This window comes from Physella acuta, unplaced genomic scaffold, assembly GCF_028476545.2.
Source record: "Physella acuta isolate Inbredline_101_S28 unplaced genomic scaffold, ASM2847654v3 ptg000131l, whole genome shotgun sequence".
Lineage (NCBI taxonomy): Eukaryota > Metazoa > Mollusca > Gastropoda > Physidae > Physella > Physella acuta.
This window is the reverse complement of record NW_026731650.1, coordinates 358,136-380,748: the sequence shown is the minus strand read 5'-3', so window position 1 is coordinate 380,748 and position 22,613 is coordinate 358,136. Positions and strand designations below refer to the sequence as shown.

The 22,613-nt window shown below is 46.4% G+C and overlaps 1 protein-coding gene across 1 annotated transcript in view; it reads left to right on the top strand.

Moving 5' to 3' along the window:
• Positions 1-1,886: 1,886 nt before the first annotated feature.
• The window catches only part of LOC131935064 (uncharacterized), a 122,561-nt gene continuing 101,834 nt past the window's right edge, over positions 1,887-22,613 (top strand). The window contains exons 1-3 of the mRNA XM_059291350.1: positions 1,887-2,027; positions 19,562-19,659; positions 20,116-21,657. Of these exons, the coding sequence (XP_059147333.1) occupies positions 19,600-19,659; positions 20,116-21,657 (1,602 nt within the window). The 5' untranslated portion in view covers positions 1,887-2,027; positions 19,562-19,599. The remainder of the gene's footprint in view (positions 2,028-19,561; positions 19,660-20,115; positions 21,658-22,613) is intronic.

The window sequence follows — 22,613 nt, the reverse complement described above, 5'->3', positions numbered from 1 at the left end:
AGTGGAGATAACTGCCAGTCCGACACGCTACTTGAGCGGTTAACTGTCGTCTGCTTATGAATGGCCGCATTTCAAAACTATCACGTGACCTGTTTTATCTGACCGCCTGACACGATAACGTTGGCCGTCAGCAGCTTTAGTTAGGCTGACTATTCGCACTTTCTCTGGCTAGCCGTCTATACAATCTCTGGATAGCTTGTCTATACAATCTCTGGCTAGCTTGTCTATACAATCTCTGGATAGCTTGTCTATACAATCTCTGGCTAGCTTGTCTATACAATCTCTGGCTAGCTTGTCTATACAATCTCTGGATAGGTTGTCTATACAATCTCTGGCTAGCTTCTCTATACAATCTCTGGATAGCTTGTTGGCTATACAATCTCTGGCTAGCCGTCTATACAATCTCTAGATAGCTTGTCTATAAATCTCTGGCTAGCCGTCTATACAATCTATGGCTGGCCGTCTATACAATCTCTGACTAGCTTGTCTATACAATCTCTGGCTAGCCATCTATACAATCTCTGGCTAGCCATCTATACAATCTCTGGCTAGCCGTCTATACAATCTCTGGCTAGCCATCTATACAATCTCTGGATAGCTTGTCTATACAATCTCTGTCTAGCCGTCTATACAATCTCTGGCTAGCCATCTATATAATCTCTGGCTGGCCGTCTATACAATCTCTGTCTAGCTTGTCTATACAATCTCTGGCTAGCCGTCTATACAATCTCTTTTCTAGCTTGTCTATACAATCTCTGGCTAGCCGTCTATACAATCTCTGGCTAGCCGTCTATATAATCTCTGGCTAGCCGTCTATACAATCTCTGGCTAGCCGTCTATACAATCTCTGGCTAGCTTTTCTATACAATCTCTGGCTAGCCATCTATACAATCTCTGGCTAGCCGTTTATACAATCTCTGGCTAGCCGTCTATACAGTCTCTGGCTAGCCGTCTATACAATCTCTGGCTAGCTTGTCTATACAATCTCTGGCTAGCCTGGCTATATTACATTATAAACATATAGTTATATTAAAATTGTATCGCACGCAGTTAAGAATTCTATCACATCCGTGTTAAGCAGTTGGATAAGACTAGACTAGACTATAACTTGAAATGTCCCAGCTATATGACTAGACTGTAACTTGAAATGTCCCAGTTATAAGACTCGACGATTACGTGAAATATTTCAGGACTTGAGTTACAAGAAAATCACGTGAAATGTTTCACGACTTGAGTAGACTCATGAAATGTCCCAGCTATTAGACCTGACTCGACAATCACGTGACATGTTTTACATCTACCTCAACGTGAACGATACTCACTTGACGAAAATCAAAACATGACAACTTTTTCATCAACACCACATTTTTTCACCGCATACATAAACAAAAACACAGGAACGTAGTTTAGCTTTACCTATTACATTTCATCATGCGATATTGTTGAACTTCCTAGAAAGTTTGAATAATAAATAAGTTGCTTGGCATAAAAGCGTTACAGCATTTTTTTTTATTACAGATTTTAAAATTGTAGATAAATACGGTTATCTCATGGTGCATCGTGCGATTTATAACAGCTGAAAATTTAGGGAGGGGGGGGGTTCACAAGTTATTTACGAGTCGACCACACGACAGACACTGACCTCATTAAAAACGGAAGCGGCGGAGGGGTGGGGGGAGTGTTATTACAGTGGGGCGGTCTGAAAATAAAGGGTGTGTCGGCGCGCGGGGGGTGGTGTGAACTGAGCTCTACACGGGGAACAGACCGAAGGGAAATCACCGGTATAGTAGTGATTGCCGCGCTATCAAGACCAACAAGTGTGTAGCCTTGGTGCGCATGCGCACAGCGCCGGCAGACGTAGAATAGTTCAGTACTAGCCCAGTTATTCACCTTTCGTGTTTACCTGCGGTAGTACTACGAAGTCCAGTTGTGGTATGTTGAATTTCAAAATAAACCTGATTGGATAGGCGAAGCTGACGTCATTATTAGATGACGCGAGAACCATAATGATTACGTCGTATATAGTGGTGAGATTTTTTAAAAGGTTAATTAATTTTTTTTCGTTGTATAACAATTAGTGGCAAGTAGTAAGTAGGCCTTGATCTAGAATCCAGATCTTAGTAAAATCTCACAACTTACCTCTCTGTAGTAAATCTGAAATAATACTTGAATAACTATAACTAGAGTATTACTTAAAATGAGATAGATCTAGAATTTAAATCTAGAAAAAATATATCATTATTCACTACAGTTACTTTTTAAAATAATAGATCTAGATCTAGTTAATTTATTATCTTATTGAACAAGTTGTAGGCTTATCTCCTAGTGGTAGGTCTTATTTTATTTTCTTCATGCAGTTTGTATTACTTTTCCACTTTATGTTTATATCTACTTTGAATAGTTTATTCTAAATTAAAAAAAAGAGCTTAATTAGCAGCAGTCATTAGCCGTATGTTAGGCCTAATTAATTTATCTTATAAAAATTTACTAATAATTTTAATGAATAGGCCTTCTATTGTATGCTTTTTTGCTGAAAAAATGTTGCCAGTAATTAACATAGCGTTTTTTTTTTCCACATGAGCATGTCTAGGTTTGTTTATCCTATGAACTGTAGGTTAATTAATTAAAATTTATTTTCGCAACATTCGCTGAGAAACTGCCAGCTCAACGATCGATCTCGATGATATCAGTAAAGTTTCAGGATTTATGTAGACTCTTTTTTTTTTTAAATCAGCATCTTTGTAAGTTTGTTAGTGTTACATAGATGTTCCGTGGTCGGGGGGGGGGGGGGGGGGGGGGAAGGGGAGAGGGTATAATTGATAGAGAGGGGACGAGGCACAGTTATTGTGCTGTGAAACTTGGAAATTCCGGGAGAATGGGTTGGGGGGGGGGGGTGAAGTTGAATTGTCAATCTCTGTGCTATGAAACTTGGAAATTCCGGGGATAGGGGGGGGGGGGCTTGAATTGTCTGTCTGCTGTGAAAGTTAGAATTTTCTTCGACTGACGATGTTGACCCTCAATGATGACACGATGCTGGATGTGTCAAAATATAACACGATGTTAGGAATGTCAAAATATAACACGATATTAGGAATGTCAAAATATAACACGATATTAGGAATGTCAAAATATTTCAGCATTTTATACTTGGTGTGTGAAAATATTTCATCACACGATACTCAGTGTGTCAATATAACACGATACTCAGTGTGTCAATATAACACTACAGTTGGTGTCAATATAACACTACAGTTGGTGTGTCAGTATAACACTTCAGTTGGTGTGTCATTATAACACTACAGTTGGTGTGTCAGTATAACACTACAGTTGGTGTGTCAGTATAACACTACAGTTGGTGTGGCAATATAACACTACAGTTGGTGTGTCAGTATAACACGATACTTGCTGTGTCAATATAACACTACAGTTGGTGTGTCAGTATAACACTACAGTTGGTGTGTCAATATAACACGATGGTGTATGAAATAGAATGTCCTGCCTACACCTCTGCTATCTCAACGTGGCATCATACAGTTTTATTCCTGGCTTCCTAGTCTGGTCTACATTACATGCTTCATTTACCAACAAGGCCGGGGGTCTCAAACTATTCACTGACGCCCTTCTCCAGTATGTATGGCATCAGTCGTCCACTCACCTTCCAACCCCCTACACATGACGCGGTCAACGGTTCTCAAACTAGCTAACTGACACGATGTCCAACAAATCTTAAATTAAGACGAAGTGGTCACTTAGTAAGCAGACGATCACCTACCCAATATCTTTAGCATGTCTCTGAGACCGAAAAAAATGTAATTGCTAACCTTAAAAACAATGATAAGAAAGTAAAGACCGCTGAGTATAGTGCGAAGCCCCCCCCCCCCCCCCCGAACGAAATGAAATTTATATAATTTATATAGAAAATATATACTTTTAACAGTGTCCGCCCCCCGAAGAAAGTCTACCGCCCGCCCCCCCCCCCCCCCCCCCCCCCCCCGAAAATTTCAAATGCCCCCTCCCCCCGGAGAATAAAAGTCTGGAAGAAACACTGAAAGTGATAGAACCCACACCTTCCCTTAATAAACATGGGAGCTCTACCTCTGTTCAAAGTTTGTTTCAGCCATCTTTCCCGGGGGGGGGGGGGGGGTGTCAAGCACGTCTGCCGCTATCCTGTTACGGACGACAAACAGAAAATATATTAATTATAATTTTTCTCTAACCAGTGTCGACGTCCCCCTCCCCCCCCCCCCCCCCCCGTCGGGGGACGGAAGAAAAAAATCACTGAAAGAGCCTCAGCTTCTGTAATTCGATCCATTTTTATGGCGGGAGGGCTCTACTACATTTTTAAAAACTCAATCACCAATCGTCTGCTACGATTTGGGTTCCGGATTGAATTATTTGGTCATTGTCTGTGGGTTGTCCCTTTGGTATGTTGGCGTCTGTTTGGTTGTCCTTTGGTATGTGGCGTCTGTTGGGTTGTCCCTTTGGTATGTCGGTATGGTGTTGGGTTGTCCCTGTGGTATGTTGGCGTCTGTTGGGTTGTCCCATTGGTATGTTGGCGTCTGTTGGGTTGTGCCTTTGGTATGTTGGCGTCTGTTGGGTTGTGCCTTTGGTATGTTGGCGTCTGTTGGGTTGTCCCTGTGGTATGTTGGCGTCTGTTGGGTTGTCCCTTTGGTATGTCGGTATGGTGTTGGGTTGTCCCTGTGGTATTTTGACTAGTGCCAGATTGTCCAGTCAAACCCTGGTGACAGCTTGCCGACGATTGCTCTGAAAGGAAGGAGCACATTGAGAGCACTTACCGGGACCCGGAGTACGATGTTATCTAAAGTAGGGCTATTATCCCCGGGCTCCGACGGGTCAAGGGTCACGCTGGAGTACACCTGTAGCCCGGGCCCCGACAGGTGGATAAGCAGCGCAGTGGACCGATTGTTTCCCAACCGTAAACCAAAGTCAGGTGACTCCCGACATTTTTCTTTCCAGGAAACTGTACGCTTCTGTCTGCCCTTAAGGCGCCTCGGTGAAATAAAAAAAAATGGAGGGGTCGATTGCTAGGGTTAGTTAAGGGTTATGTTGGTTGCTATTCTTAGGGCTATGGTGTTAAAGTTAGGGTAAGTTGGTTGCTGAGGTTAGGTTTTGAGTTGAATGCTATGGTATGATGCTAACGATGGAGTTTCATCTTTTATACCAGGCTGCCCAAATCATAGTAGTATCAGATTAGGGCAGGGGTTAGGATATGGTTACTGGTCAAATAGAGTGCTAAATAAGGGGTTAGGATATGGTTACTGGTCAAATAGAGTGCTAAATAAGGGGTTAGGATATGGTTACTGGTCAAAATAAAGTGCTAAATAAGGGGTTAGGATATGGTTACTGGTCAAAATAAAGTGCTAAATAAGGGGTTAGGATATGGTTACTGGTCAAAATAAAGTGCTAAATAAGGGATTAGGATATGGTTACTGGTCCAAAATAAAGTGCTAAATAAGGGGTTGGGATATGGTTACTGGTCAAAATAGAGAGCTAAATAAGGGGTTAGGATATGGTTACCGGTCAAAATAGAGTGCTAAATAAGAGGTTAGGTAGAATGAGAATAGCTTTTTAGTACCACGCCCCCACCCCTCATCTTTTAATGGGGAAATCTTATCTTGTGCTGAAGCAACGTCCGGTTATCTCACAAATATTTATACAACTATGTACTTATCAAGCACTTATATTCTCCCCCTACTCCGCTAGTGTTATATAGCACCACCCAAACATGTAACCTAGCAGACCATCTTAGGAACTACCCAGCGAGCTACCTAACGAACCTCCCAGTAAAACACCTAACGAACCACCTAATAAACCACCAAACGAACCACCCAGCGAACCACCTAACATGCCACCCAGCGAACCACCCAGCGAACCACCCAGCGAACCACCTAACGAACCACCCAACCAGCGAGCCACCCAATCAGCGAGCCACCCAATCAGCGAGCCACCCAATCAGCGAGCCACCCAACCAGCGAGCCACCCAGCCTGTGTGAGGTACCCAACCAGCGAGCCACCCAACCAGTGAGCCACCCAACCAGCGAGCCACCCAACCAGCGAGCCACCCAATCAGCGAGCCACCCAGCCTGTGTGAGGTACCCAACCAGCGAGCCACCCAACCAGCGAGCCACCCAGCCTGTGTGAGGTACCCAACCTGTGTGAGGTACCCAGCCTGTGTGAGGTACCCAGCCTGTGTGAGGTACCCAACCAGCGAGCCACCCAACCAGCGAGCCACCCACCCTGTGTGAGGTACCCTGTGTGAGCCACCCAGCCTGTGTGAGGGACCCAGCCTGTGTGAGGTACCCAGCCTGTGTGAGGTACCCAGCCTGTGTGAGGTACCCAGCCTGTGTGAGGTACCCAGCCTGTGTGAGGTACCCAGCCTGTGTGAGGTACCCAGCCTGTGTGAGGTACCCAGCCTGTGTGAGGTACCCAGCCTGTGTGAGGTACCCTGTGTGAGCCACCCAACCTGTGTGAGGGACCCAGCCTGTGTGAGGTACCCAGCCTGTGTGAGGTACCCAGCCTGTGTGAGGTACCCAGCCTGTGTGAGGTACCCAGCCTGTGTGAGGGCCCCAGCCACCCAGCCTGTGTGAGGTACCCAGCCTGTGTGAGGGCCCCAGCCACCCAGCCTGTGTGAGGTACCCAGCCTGTGTGAGCCACCCAGCCTGTGTGAGGGCCCCAGCCCACCCAGCCTGTGTGAGGGCCCCAGCCACCCAGCCTGTGTGAGGGCCCCAGCCACCCAGCCTGTGTGAGGTACCCAGCCTGTGTGAGGTACCCAGCCACCCAGCCTGTGTGAGCCACCCAACCAGTGTGAGCCACCCAGCCTGTGTGAGGTACCCAGCCACCCAGCCTGTGTGAGGTACCCAGCCTGTGTGAGGTACCCAGCCACCCAGCCTGTGTGAGCCACCCAGCCTGTGTGAGCCACCCAGCCTGTGTGAGCCACCCAGCCTGTGTGAGGTACCCAGCCTGTGTGAGGTACCCAGCCTGTGTGAGGTACCCAGCCTGTGTGAGGTACCCAGCCTGTGTGAGGTACCCAGCCTGTGTGAGGTACCCAGCCTGTGTGAGGTACCCCAGCCACCCAGCCTGTGTGAGCCACCCAGCCTGTGTGAGCCACCCAGCCTGTGTGAGCCACCCAGCCTGTGTGAGGTACCCAGCCTGTGTGAGGTACCCAGCCTGTGTGAGGTACCCAGCCTGTGTGAGGTACCCAGCCACCCAGCCTGTGTGAGCCACCCAGCCTGTGTGAGCCACCCAGCCTGTGTGAGCCACCCAGCCTGTGTGAGGTACCCAGCCTGTGTGAGGTACCCAGCCTGTGTGAGGTACCCAGCCTGTGTGAGGTACCCAGCCACCCAGCCTGTGTGAGGTACCCAGCCACCCAGCCTGTGTGAGGTACCCAACCTGTGTGAGGTACCCAACCTGTGTGAGGTACCCAGCCTGTGTGAGGTACCCAACCTGTGTGAGGGACCCAGCCTGTGTGAGGTACCCAACCTGTGTGAGGTACCCAGCCTGTGTGAGGTACCCAGCCTGTGTGAGGTACCCAACCTGTGTGAGGTACCCAACCTGTGTGAGGTACCCAGCCTGTGTGAGGTACCCAGCCTGTGTGAGGTACCCAGCCACCCAGCCTGTGTGAGGTACCCAACCTGTGTGAGGTACCCAGCCTGTGTGAGGTACCCAGCCTGTGTGAGGTACCCAACCTGTGTGAGGTACCCAGCCTGTGTGAGGTACCCAGCCTGTGTGAGGTACCCAGCCACCCAGCCTGTGTGAGCCACCCAGCCTGTGTGAGCCACCCAGCCTGTGTGAGCCACCCAGCCTGTGTGAGGTACCCAGCCTGTGTGAGGTACCCAGCCTGTGTGAGGTACCCAACCTGTGTGAGGTACCCAGCCTGTGTGAGGTACCCAGCCTGTGTGAGGTACCCAGCCTGTGTGAGCCACCCAGCCCGTGAGGGCCCCATATGTCCATGACATCCGCCCTCAGGACACTTGTCGTCATGGAAATATCAAACTTGGCACGCAATAGAATCCTCTCTCCACATAAACATCAACAGCTTTAAACACCCCGGCCTGACATTTTGTTACAATTACAGCGCTCAGGGGAGACGATCACGCCCCGGATTTAAAGGGAAACAACTAATGTTTGTGTTATACTAACGACTTAAATGTTAATGTAACGAAAACCACAAATTATTATAAGGTGAACTTTTATTTCTACCAAATATGTGTGTAGTTGGTGAAACGCTTACAATTTTGGAAGGGAAATGTTATTCCCCCCCCCTTTTATTAGTTTGTTTCCATTTTTTGTTAGTTTGTTTCCCTTGGTAGTGTTATAAATTCGTTCAGCGGACCTACAGTTGCTGCCCCTTTATATGGTTCTCTGGGTAGTGTCTGGATAGGTAGCCGTTAATTATTGTTGGTGGACCATCATTCCAATGGCGACCTGCAAGTATCGTTGTTACAGACCCGTGATTCTACATGGTCCACATTAGTTATGTAACAGACCCATGATTCTATATAGCCAATCTTAGTTATATAACAGACCGGTGATTATATCGTCCACCTTAGTTATATAACAGACCCAAGATCTATATCGTCCACCTTACAACCAAACGGCACTTGACTCTAAATAGTCTAAACAGTCCAACTTAGTTATATGGAAAAGTTTTAAACGTGAGTACTAAGACATGTAGTTTGGATATGTAAAGTGGTAACACACGTCTGCACGTTTGGAGCAGACGTTGTGTGGGTCACGTGATATCACCAGAAACATCCCAGGGCTGGCGGGTGCATCAAACGTCAGACGACTAAACGAGTCTACCACCTGTGTCTGCTGACTGTAGCCTCGGCTATGATTTCCTCAAGTTATGATGGGAACTTGACCAGGTAGTGGAGAACCTTGTCGGGACTTTTGGTTGGAAATTATCAACTTCATCACAGAATTCAGAACTTGCATAACGCAGTACAAACCTGTAGCACAATGCAGAAACCTGTAGGATAATGCATAAACCTGTAGGATAATGCAGAAACCTGTAGGATAATGCAGAAACCTGTAGGATAATGCAGAAACCTGTAGGATAATGCAAAAACCTATACATCACCGACGAACCAAATAGGCTGTATCTGCGGTAACAGTTACCCAAAACATTTCAGCGACCTTTGACCCGTCTCTTCTCCATTCATGAAATCGTAGAGCGCGCGTGTGTATCTCGTGAGCTCGGCAGACGATAACACTTGGCCCAGCAGACGGCGACAGATGCTAGCGACATCTTGTGTTTCTGGCACCCTATCTTTTAACAGGTTTACGGTAATTACGTTTAGAAGAACGTCTCAAAGCATCATAATGTTTTATAACAGGGGGGGGGGGGGGGGTCGGGACGGGAAGTGAGATACTGGGATGAGATAAGAAGTGAGATAAGAGGTGAGATAGAGACCAGCTTCTGACATCTGTTCCCCCGGTACCTGTCATTCTTACACCCCGCTACTTCACTCCTCGGTACTAAAGTCATTAGCTGGGTACCAAGGTGAAGGCCGATAGCTTAAACCAGAGCCCCACTAAAGTCATTAGCTGGGTACCAAGGTGAAGGCCGATAGCTTAAACCAGAGCCCCACTAAAGCCATTAGTCCTGTACCAAGGTGAAGGCCGATAGCTTAAACCAGAGCCCCACTAAAGTCATTAGTCCTGTACCAAGGTGAAGGTCGATAGCTTAAATCAGAGCCCCACTAAAGTCATTAGTCCTGTACCAAGGTGAAGGCCGATAGCTTAAACCAGAGCCCCACTTAAGTCATTAGCTGGGTACCAAGGTGAAGGCCGATAGCTTAAACCAGAGCCCCACTAAAGTCATTAGCTGGGTACCAAGGTGAAGGCCGATAGCTTAAACCAGAGCCCCACTAAAGTCATTAGCTGGGTACCAAGGTGAAGGCCGATAGCTTAAACCAGAGCCCCACTAAAGTCATTAGCTGGGTACCAAGGTGAAGGCCGATAGCTTAAACCAGAGCCCCACTAAAGCCATTAGTTGGGTACCAAGGTGAAGGCCGATAGCTTAAACCAGAGCCCCACTAAAGTCATTAGCTGGGTACCAAGGTGAAGGCCGATAGCTTAAACCCGAGCCCCACTAAAGTCATTAGCTGGGTACCAAGGTGAAGGCCGATAGCTTAAACCAGAGCCCCACTAAAGCCATTAGTTGGGTACCAGTTCTTGCAAAGCACAGCGTAATCTGTTAGGCCGATAGGCTCAACCAAAGCACCAATAAAGCGAAGGCCGATAGCCAAAGCTTTTCAAAGGCCGATTGAAGATGAATTGGCGGACCGAATATTACAGATATCTCTGGTCCGACTGGCCAAATTCAAATAACTGTCGAACCTTCGAGAATGTATTAGAACTGGAGGTGAGATGTAAAGTAATTGGCCTACCCACCCCACCCTCTTCATCAGAGGCGTAGCGACCCTTCCCGGCGCCCGGGGACAAACTTCCAATTTGGCGCCCCCCTTGGGAGCAAATTTTCAATTTGCACCCCCCCCCTCAAGCTTTCGATTTGCACCCCCCCCCCTCTTTCAAACTATTTATAATGCAAAAGTGTGCAGCTAAAATGACATTTTAATTTGTTTTTACAACTCATTTTGGCGCCCCCTAAGGTCGGCGCCCGGGGACATATGTACCCCCCTGCCCCCCCCCCCCCCATCGCTACGCCTCTGCTCTTCATCACGTCACCTAGTGTAAGCACTTTATTTCCCTAACAATTACTTCTAACTTCTAACAAAGTCTTAAAACGAAATCGTTATAAGAATTTCATGCCACCATTTTCAATCTTAAAACCCCGTAACCTTCGGTTTATTAAAATAGTTTAAAAAGCTATTGAATAAAAGTTGTTTTTTTTAAAAATCCGGTACCAAATCTAGATTCCGAGTTTTTTCCCCCTAAAATAACTACCGCCTACAAGTTCCGGTGATGCCCTAGGCAACAGGTATGCTAAAGTTTTGGTAAAATTATCTGTTGGGGTAGGTCAGGAAATGCTGTTTATCTTGGCTCCTCCGTACCGTATGTTTTTATAGTCACGTGTTATTTTGCCGAAATCTTGTCAAAACGGAGCGCCCTTTGGCTAGGCTAGAATCCCTTCACCATCTGGGTTTAACATTTACTGTGTTTTACATCGAAGATAAACGCGCACCTCGGAAATTATTTAATTTACTAAAACGTTTAGGGCCTAGGACTAGGCAATTATTTTTAAAATTTCTTCGCGGAAAAACGTGGATGCTATGAGGAAGTTGTGTCGTACGAGTTGAATACACCGCTAGAGGATAGATCACCGCAGCACCATATGACCAGCCTAGAGCTAACGGCACACCTTATCACCACACCACCAGCCTACATACACCACACCATACCACCATCTGACCAGCCTAGGGCCACACCATACCACCATCTGACCAGCCTAGGGCCACACCATACCACCATCTGACCAGCCTAGGGCCACACCATACCACCATCTGACCAGCCTAGGGCCACACCATACCACCATCTGACCAGCCTAGGGCCACACCATACCACCATCTGACCAGCCTAGGGCCACACCATACCACCATCTGACCAGCCTAGGGCCACACCATACCACCATCTGACCAGCCTAGGGCCACTCCATACCACCATCTGACCAGCCTAGAGCCACACCACACCACCACCTGACCAGCCTAGAGCTAACGGCACACCATACCACCATCTGACCAGCCTAGAGCCACACCACACCACCACCTGACCAGCCTAGAGCTAACGGCACACCATACCACCATCTGACCAGCCTAGAGCCACACCACACCACCACCTGACCAGCCTAGAGCTAACGGCACACCATACCACCATCTGACCAGCCTAGAGCCACACCACACCACCACCTGACCAGCCTAGAGCTAACGGCATACCATACCACCATCTGACCAGCCTAGAGCCACACCACACCACCACCTGACCAGCCTAGAGCTAACGGCACACCATACCATACCACTAGACAACATACACCACACCACAGCACCACCTGACCAGGGACACACCAGACCGCTATCCCTATCAGCTTCACCAGCCAACAACAACAAACTTGGCAGCCCAACAGAACCTCATCTTGTTTGACAATATAGGTCAACACGTCCGCCATTCTCTCGTCTGCACGATATGTCACTCAAGTCTCTGTGTGGCCATTGGTCAGTCTAAGCTACATTCCGTTCACGTGTTGTCATTCCAAGCCTCACTCTGAATGTGTGTGTTCACTGGTCACTCCAAGCCTCACTCTGTATGTGTGTGGCCATTGGTCAGTTCCACCCATCACTTCCTGGAGTCAGGTACCAGCGGCTGCCTGAACAACTTTCAACCCCAGGTGTTTAGTTTACACCTGTGTTGTTTGATTAGCAATTAAGTTTTAATTAGTTCATGTTAATGACCATGTTATCTCCCGGCCTGGCGCGCCTGTTGTGTTTAAATTGTTTGATAAGTTCAATGGCAGGTGTTTTCCTTTCTCTAAAGCTGTACTGCAACTCTTGTTTTTATTTATTTCCTCTCTCATTGTGGCGTGTTCAGACCAGGAGTTTTTGTTTACAGTAAGTTTGTGTTTCTGTTTGTTTGTTTCTGTGGTGAAGGTAACTTTAAAATTTATAACGTGTAAAATTGAATAATTAGGCCTACTTCAGGGCCGATATTTACAATTTTATTCTCAATATTTGTTTTTCGCTATGTCTTTAAAAGACTTAATACTAAATTATGGGCAGGTTCACCTGGCCAATGAGAGATTAAACAGACCTGTGATCTAAAGTATACTTTTATCTGGCGCACTTGGATATTTGTTATTTATTCAAGCTCTCGATGTGTCCATTGTCATGCTGGTGTAGAAACATATAACCTGAAACATTTTTTTTTCTTTTAGATAACTTTTCGACAACAATTTCGGATATTTATAACAATATTTGTGTGAGTGGTGACTTTGTTGTTGCTTTTTTAAAGAATTCTCTGCGTTAAAAAACAACAAACAACAAATGCTTTGGCTGTTTTGATGTAACGCTGTTACAAGATTGTACCACACTCCGTGTTTGGTTAGCACACTAATGGATGTTGCTAGTTGATCCCATTACCATTACCCGTGTACCAAAGGTTGGCCACGTTGAGATTTTGTGAATGTAAGAATCCTGTTCGCGAATCTTTAAAAAATAATTCCTCATGCTTCACGGTAGTACGGTAAAACTCCAAATGTCAGGACATGCCAAGTGTCAGATTAAAGTAAACTCCACATCTTTACAGCATCGGATCTTACCATGGTGGCCTCTGTACCTTTTACCACCCCTGATGGAACCACCCTTCCCCCCCCCTCCCCCACCATCACCACAGTGCCCTGATTGTCTCTACACCCCATATCCTCTAGTCTAACCACCCCTCACACCTCTACACCCCTACCTTCTATAGGGTAACCTCCCCTCCCACCCCTACCTTCTATAGGGTAACCTCCCCTCCCACCCCTACCTTCTATAGGGTAACCTCCCCTCCCACCTCTACCTTCTATAGGGTAACCTCCCCTCCCACCTCTACCTTCTATAGGGTAACCTCCCCTCCCACCTCTACCTTCTATAGGGTAACCTCCCCTCCCACCCCTACCTTCTATAGGGTAACCTCCCCTCCCACCTCTACCTTCTATAGGGTAACCTCCCCTCCCACCCCTACCTTCTATAGGGTAACCTCCCCTCCCACCTCTACCTTCTATAGGGTAACCTCCCCTCCCACCTCTACCTTCTATAGGGTAACCTCCCCTCCCACCCCTACCTTCTATAGGGTAACCTCCCCTCCCACCTCTACCTTCTATAGGGTAACCTCCCCTCCCACCCCTACCTTCTATAGGGTAACCTCCCCTCCCACCTCTACCTTCTATAGGGTAACCTCCCCTCCCACCTCTACCTTCTATAGGGTAACCTCCCCTCCCACCCCTACCTTCTATAGGGTAACCTCCCCTCCCACCTCTACCTTCTATAGGGTAACCTCCCCTCCCACCTCTACCTTCTATAGGGTAACCTCCCCTCCCACCTCTACCTTCTATAGGGTAACCTCCCCTCCCACCTCTACCTTCTATAGGGTAACCTCCCCTCCCACCCCTACCTTCTATAGGGTAACCTCCCCTCCCACCTCTACCTTCTATAGGGTAACCTCCCCTCCCACCTCTACCTTCTATAGGGTAACCTCCCCTCCCACCTCTACCTTCTATAGGGTAACCTCCCCTCCCACCTCTACCTTCTATAGGGTAACCTCCCCTCCCACCTCTACCTTCTATAGGGTAACCTCCCCTCCCACCTCTACCTTCTATAGGGTAACCTCCCCTCCCACCCCTACCTTCTATAGGGTAACCTCCCCTCCCACCTCTACCTTCTATAGGGTAACCTCCCCTCCCACCTCTACCTTCTATAGGGTAACCTCCCCTCCCACCTCTACCTTCTATAGGGTAACCTCCCCTCCCACCTCTACCTTCTATAGGGTAACCTCCCCTCCCACCTCTACCTTCTATAGGGTAACCTCCCCTCCCACCTCTACCTTCTATAGGGTAACCTCCCCTCCCACCTCTACCTTCTATAGGGTAACCTCCCCTCCCACCTCTACCTTCTATAGGGTAACCTCCCCTCCCACCCCTACCTTCTATAGGGTAACCTCCCCTCCCACCTCTACCTTCTATAGGGTAACCTCCCCTCCCACCTCTACCTTCTATAGGGTAACCTCCCCTCCCACCTCTACCTTCTATAGGGTAACCTCCCCTCCCACCTCTACCTTCTATAGGGTAACCTCCCCTCCCACCTCTACCTTCTATAGGGTAACCTCCCCTCCCACCTCTACACCCCTACCTTCTATAGGGTAACCTCCCACCTCTACACCCCTACCTTCTATAGGGTAACCTCCCCTCCCACCTCTACACCCCTACTTCTATAAGGTAATCTCCCCTTCTACCTATACACCCCTACCTTCTATAGGGTAACCTCCCACCTCTACACCCCTACCTTCTATAGGGTAACCTCCCCTCCCACCTCTACACCCCTACCTTACCTCCCCTCCTACCTCTACACCCCTACCTTCTATAGGGTAACCTCCCACCTCTACACCCCCTACCTTCTATAGGGTAACCTCCCACCTCTACACCCCCTACCTCTATAGGGTAACCTCCCACCTCTACAGATCCCTATTCTCTTAAGGTTCCACCAACTCACCTGTCTGGCTCACCTGTCAAGTTTTGGACCATTACCTGCTGGTGAATCTGGCACAGGACAAACGGCATCTCCATCTGACATCAGCAGGGTCGGCTGTTTCACTTGGGGGTGGGGGGGGGGGGGTGGGAGGTTAGAGAAGTAAAGGGCGAGGGAGCTCCCTTCTTTCTTTAAAAAAAATGTTATTTCTGACGAGTCATTTACAAATGAACTCAGGCATTCCGTGTTCATTATTCAAATCTCAACCTTATTAATTAACACATAACTTAAAATAGCCTAGTTAACCCTAACTTTTACTTTATAACCTATAAGAAAACGTGTGTAGTTAACCCAACAAACCATCACAAACACAACAGAGGTTACACCCAACCATACCAAAACAACATAATTATTGACATTTCAGCATGTTAAATGTTTCTGTGGTGTGCACAGTTTTAGTGGTAAACTTTCACACGTTTATGTGGTGCGCACACAAACTAAAGTTTGCGCACCACATAAAGGTGTGTTTGTGCGGCGACTAAAATTTCACGTGTAAGAAGTAGTTCTAGTACCAAGGAGATGTAAATCCCTCCGCTGTTTAGAAAAAAAAATAAGAAAGAGAAAGAGGAAACCTACTAGAACGTTAGCGTAATGTTTGGTTATCTTAAAAAACGTTTATTTCAGCTGTTGTTGTGAGTTAACAAGCTTACTAAAAAAATAAAATGTATTTAAATCAAAGGCACAGTTCGAAAATAAAAATGTTAAAAATTGAAAGAGGTAGTTTTACCAGAATAAATTTAGACATTTGAACGATGGATGTTATCCACATGAGTAATCCTAAATTTGTATCCAGTGGATACACCTATGTAAATCGGTGTTAATCCAGATAATTATAGCATTTTGTAACAACATTGATCTTAACGTTTCATTAAAAGTCTAGAACTTTAAGCCGAGAGAGCATAACTCTGTTGTGAAGTTTCCCTAACATTAATTTCCAAGAAGCCAGCATGGGTTGTTGTTCCTGGCCCAACTCCAAGCTTGAAATTATTCGAGAGATTTTTTGTTATATTGAGGAGCGGTTTTGTAGTTTACTGGTGCTAAACTTAATTGATGTGTACATTTTCGGATGGTAAGATTGATGTTATGAAATGTGTACATTCACGCAGAGGCGTAGCGACCCTTCCCGGCGCCCGGGGACAAACTTTTCGATTTGCACCCCCCCCCTCAAACTTTCGATTTGCACCCCCCCCCCCTCGAGATTTTGATTTGCACCCCCCCCTTCAAACTTTCAATTTGCACCCCCCTCAACCCTTCAATTTATTTTTCCAACCCATTTTGGCGCCCCCTAAGCTCGGCGCCCAGGGACATATGTCCCCCCCCCCCGCCCTCGCTACGCTACTGATCATTCACGGTAACATTGATGTCACGTGGTGTAAATTAGTATATGGCTCTCCCTGTTTATAACCTCCTGTATACTGCTCTTGTTATAAATATTATCTACAACCCACATCACCACATCACCACTACAGAGAGATTTTAAAATTAAAACAAAAACAAAAACAATTTTTAACAATTCTTACACCCAGCCAGGGATGGTATAGAAGATTTCGACGGTCTTACGTTAATTTGATGTAACGACGATGAAGCTAATTAATTATTTAATCCTCGAATCTAATAGATAACGGTAACGATGATGAGGATAGTTAATTAATTAATCTGACGGGATTCGTCAGAGGTGAGAAATCACGTTTGTCGATTAGCCGTACCCTTGGACTTTTAGAGTTAGCATCTTCGATAACCTAACACACACAACATTAGAAGATTTTAGTCATAACTCAATGGTTAACATATGGGTAGTTGTCGCTAAATTGGAAAGAAACGTTTATACCTTAAATAATGTAGCATCATCACTCCTTGTACAATATCTTGACTAGATCTCTCTTGTAATTTGTTACACCGCAAACATATCAATGTTGATCTGACATCGGTGGCGTAGCGAGGTCGGGTGTCACCCGGTGCGGCATTTAATGGTGTCACCACCCAGGGGCGTAGGGACTCTTCCCGTGACAAACTTTCAATTTTCGATTTGCACCCCCCCCCCTCGAACTTTCGATTTGCATTCCCCCTCGAACTTTCGATTTGCACCCCCCCCCTTCAAATTTGTCTCTATATATTTTACTATTTTTTGCCTTGGTGTCACCCCCGCTAAATGGTGTCACCCGGTGCGGTCCGCACCCCCCCCCCCCTCGCTACGCCTCTGTCTGACATAAACGTATTATATTACAGTATTTCTCGTATTTACGGCATGTATTTTGGCGAAGATTTTTCAACTATTTCGTTTAAAGCTTCGATTTAGCAACTAGTTACTTGTGATGTTACACATTAATTAAATTAAATGTGTAATTAACTCGAGTCATTATCAAAACAGTTTGTAGAGTCCACCCAGAATTCCATGCGAAAGACAAGATATCAATGGGAGTATAAGCTCCCACAGTGGGAGTATAAGCCCCTCGCTGTACTCTAATCGCGCGAGCAACTCTCGTGCCCCGAGTTTATCCGAGCGTTGGGCCGAGTGTGTTGAACAGAGCGGGGATAATTTAATTTACTAGGAGTTACGCCGCCTGTGTTGTGCTTGTTTACATATTCTGCGGGCTTAGAAAATGTTTTAAAATATAGTTCCATGGATTTCGGTTAGTACATTGTTTTTATACATAGACTACCCACATTATTTATACTTAGACCACCCACATTATTATACTTAGACTACCCACATTATTTATACTTAGACTACCCACATTTTTTATAGACTACCCACATTATTTATACTTAGACTACCCACATTATTTATATCTAGACTACCAACATTTAAAATTAACATGTTTGCTGCTAAGTCTATGTTTTTAACGTAGCTATGTAAATTAAAATATTCTTGTTTGAACCCGGATTTTTACCCCTCCCACGCCTTCCCTCTCTCTCTCTCTCTCTCTCTCTCTCTCTCTCTCTCTGCTCTCCCCCCCCCCCCCCCTCCCTCCCTCTCCCCACCTTTTACATAACCAAATTGGAAACTATAAGGGAAAAAACTGTTCATCTATTCTTGAAGTTTACGACATATTTTATGCTGAGTAAACTTCAACTTTAAGACAAAATTTGCTTTTTTTCTGTTGAACTTTAGAACTAAGACAGCCAAGACAAACTCGCGTGATGGGATGCCCCCTGCACTCATCGTCTCTCCATACATTAGTCATGTTCGTACTTCTGTCTACTTTTTTATGGCAGACAATTCACTTCTCCAACCTGTTCTATTCACTTCTCCAACCTGTTCTATTCACTTCTCCAAACTGTCCTATTCACTTCTCCAAACTGTCCTATTCACTTCTCCAACCTGTTCTATTCACTTCTCCAACCTGTTCTATTCACTTCTCCAACCTGTTCTATTCACTTCTCCAACCTGTTCTATTCACTTCTCCAACCTGTCCTATTCACTTCTCCAACCTGTTCTATTCACTTCTCCAACCTGTCCTATTCACTTCTCCAACCTGTTCTATTCACTTCTCCAACCTGTTCTATTCACTTCTCCAACCTGTTCTATTCACTTCTCCAACCTGTTCTATTCACTTCTCCAACCTGTCCTATTCACTTCTCCAACCTGTTCTATTCACTTCTCCAACCTGTCCTATTCACTTCTCCAACCTGTTCTATTCACTTCTCCAACCTGTTCTATTCACTTCTCCAACCTGTTCTATTCACTTCTCCAACCTGTTCTATTCACAGACTCTCTCATCTCAGACCACGTCATCCCGGCAGTTATTTTATTTCCTTCTCCAGTGATCCTTAAATTTTTGTTTCCTCTCTTTGTTTTATTTTGTCACTCGCTTCCATTCTTATTGCTTTCATACCTGGAGTTGTCTTAGTGCTTGTCTGAGTATGTCTCTTTATACACCCACGCTTGACTCTGTCCCCTATGTCCCCTACACCCCCGTTTGTCTATGTCCCCTACACCCACGCTTGTCTATGTCCCCTACACCCACGCTTGTCTATGTCCCCCACACCCACGCTTGTCTATGTCCCCTTTGTCCCCTACACCCACGTTTGACTCTGTCCCCTTTGTCCCCTACACCCACGCTTGTCTATGTCCCCTTTGTCCCCTACACCCACGTTTGACTCTGTCCCCTTTGTCCCCTACACCCACGTTTGTCTATGTCCCCTTTGTCCCCTACACCTACTTTTGTCAATGTCCCCTACACCTACGTTTGTCCATGTCCCCTATACACTTATATTTTGCTCCACCCTGAATGTCCATGCTCCCCTCGTCCAACTTTCTGAACTGACCGATGAGCTAACTGTTGCTTCTTGTGTTCTACCAGAGCTGGTCACGTGATACAAGAGCTGTGGTCGTGTTGTGATGATGAATCAAGTGGAGGATGAGTACACTACACTGCACAGATTTATACAACTTGTGAAGGTGAGTGGTTTGGGGGGGGGGGGTAGGCCCCCGGGGGAGGTGGGTACACCCCACTACACAGATTTATACAACTTGTGAAGGTGAGTACTAGACAGTGGGGTAAGGGGGGGGGGTGGGTCCACGGAGGAGTTGGGTACACCAGACTATACATATTTATATAACTTGTGAAGGTGAGTACTAGACGGGGAAGGGGGGGGGGGCTGGACCCCCGGGGGGAGGTGGGTACACCACACTACACAGATTTATACAACTTGTGAAGGTGAGTACTAGACGAGGGTGGGGTGTGGGGGTTTGACTAGTGGGTCCCCAGGGGATGTGGGTACCATGGAGATGGCATAGTTACGTTCAGTCTGTCGGTTTATTTGACCCTAAAGTTGACCAATGTTTTAAAAATACTCCGATACATTCTAGTTGATGTACATGTACAATCGAGTGTTAAAATTTGTTTCCTCACAGAATGAAATTGAGCAAAGCATTTCTGTTGGAGATTTGTCTTCAACATTCGACAAATCGATGGACAGCTCCAAGAATGGACAGCTGGACGATACGTCCATGTCATCCGTGGAAGCTGAAATTGTGGCCGATATCCCGTCCATCGAGGCTGAAGTCTTTAGTGCAGACGTACAGGGTTTGGTTTCAGGTGACATGTGTCATGTGACACGAGATTTGATGTCAGGTGACATGTGTCATATGACACGGGATCTGATGTCAGTGTTCGATGACCTGAGGTCAGACAGTGAGTTGTGTGTTGACCATGTGATGCCGTGTATTGACCAAGACACAGTTAACGAATTTACTGATGCTGAGCATCTGTTTGAAGGACTTGTTTTACATCCTTCTTCAGCTCACCTGACCAAAGGTAATGGTCAGTTCGACAAGCTGGATGGTCAGTTAGATATGGTTGATGGTCCGTCATATTCAGATGACGGTCAGATAGACATGATAGATGATCAGGCAAATTTGATTGGCAGTCAGTCAGACATGTTTGATGGTCAGGCAGATTTAATTGACGGTCAGTTAGACAAGGCGGACGAGCTTCTGGAGAGAATCATCCAGCAAGAACAGCGTCAGAGCGCCCGACACGAGGAGCAGAGACGGGCGTCACGTGGACACGTCCGTCTTAAGGTCAAGGCCACGGAAACATCCGGGTCAGAGATCCAGACCCCGACCAAAGACAGGAGGAAGCAGAAGAGGGAAGACGACTGCGGGGAGGGGAGGAAACACAGCCGACATCGCCACCGTCACCACCACCAGCTGAAGCCCGTCCACCAGTGCTACCATCCCCGGCACCACCACTCTCACCATCACCACCATCATCAGGAGCCGGAGACCTCCGTGCCGTATCAGCTGCGTCTGCTCCAGCTCCGGGAGTCGTACGCAACAAAAAGATCCCCGGCTCCGAACCACGGAGTGTCGCCCCCGTCTCCTAAACTGGGCCACGAGTTGAACATGCGGAGGTTCCAGCTGCTGACCGAGATCTACGAGGAGGTGAAGAGGGCCTGCAGGTGTCACTCGGAGGAGCAGGCCAGTGGCCGGCCAGTCGCCTCAGGTCAGCACCACATTACCAACAGAAACCTTAGCGATTCTGATCTCTCCGGGTCACCTGACCCAGGTGTCAAAGTTCACCTGACACACGATGACATAACCAACAACAACACGTGCTGCCCGGGGGAGGGCGTGTCCTGGAGGTTTGAGGACAACTTCACCATCCCCCCGCCCCCGGAGTTCGACGCCAGCAGCGAGGAGGAGGAAGTGACGTCACTGACGGCTGACCACGGCGACTACACCGGCTACATCGACTGGAACAAACTGACCAGACAGTCCCTGTCACAACACGGGTCTGACAAGCAGCTGTCACGTGGTTCCCGTAACGACGTTGATGGTCAGTGTCCAGTCGTGGACCGGCCAGAAGACGGTCCTAGTGAAACGGAATCTGTTCAGGATGTACGTCATGACGACGTGGAGGAGAGTTCGGACATGGATTTAGGTGCAGACGATGTAAGTATCAGAGCAGACGGCAGTGTTGTGTAAATGTTGGTATATGTTGGGATTGTAGATTCAGTCGTGTTGGTGTTTTCTGTTGGTGTTTTTCTGTCGTTTTTCTGTCTTATGCAGCGTGTATTTTTTGTGCACGGTCATGTGAAATGACTTGTTTAAAATTATTATACATTTATGAAATTACTGCGGCGTGTTTACAATTACCACCCTGCTCCGCCGACCGCGAAGTTTTGAGGTAACATGTCCCGATATAAACGTCCTTCTTGTTATAAGCTTTTATTCATTTAACAATATCTGTTCTGTTAGTGCGACCTTGCAACCCAGTTTTGATCCGCGTCTAATGCCGCGATTTCGCTCAAATTTTCCAAACACATTCTTTTCCGAAGCATTCAGAAGTGTTTTATACTTGTTTAATTTTAGTGTTGTGACAAAACTTATCTTTTCGATCCGTTATGCAAGTTCAAAACATCTAATTAGCTTGACGGCTTGACGGAATAAATGTACAGGTATACCTACTTCCTCATATACGTAGTAGAAGTATTGTAATCGGGCAAAAAATAAATAAATCGAAATCGATATTTTAACAAATCTGTACGTTTTACACCATCCTTAGTCTGGAAAACTTTGCAATTTTTTGTTTATATCTGTCTGTTGGTTAACAAAATTTCATATATAAAAAATTATATCCAATTCTTATCGATAAACACATAGGTACCTATCAACTTTTGAGCGATCTCGGATGAACAGGAAGGGATACTCTATTTCCTATTTCAAATAAACCGGGAGCGATCTCCCCTAAACTTTCTCGAATATTCTTATATAAAAAACAGGGGATGGGAACTCGGGATATAAACATGAATTTTACTCCATTTTAAATACTTAAACTTTTTAAAATAGAATAAAATCTCGTAGAAAAAAAGAATTGCACACCAGTGAACGCCAAATAAAATGTGCAT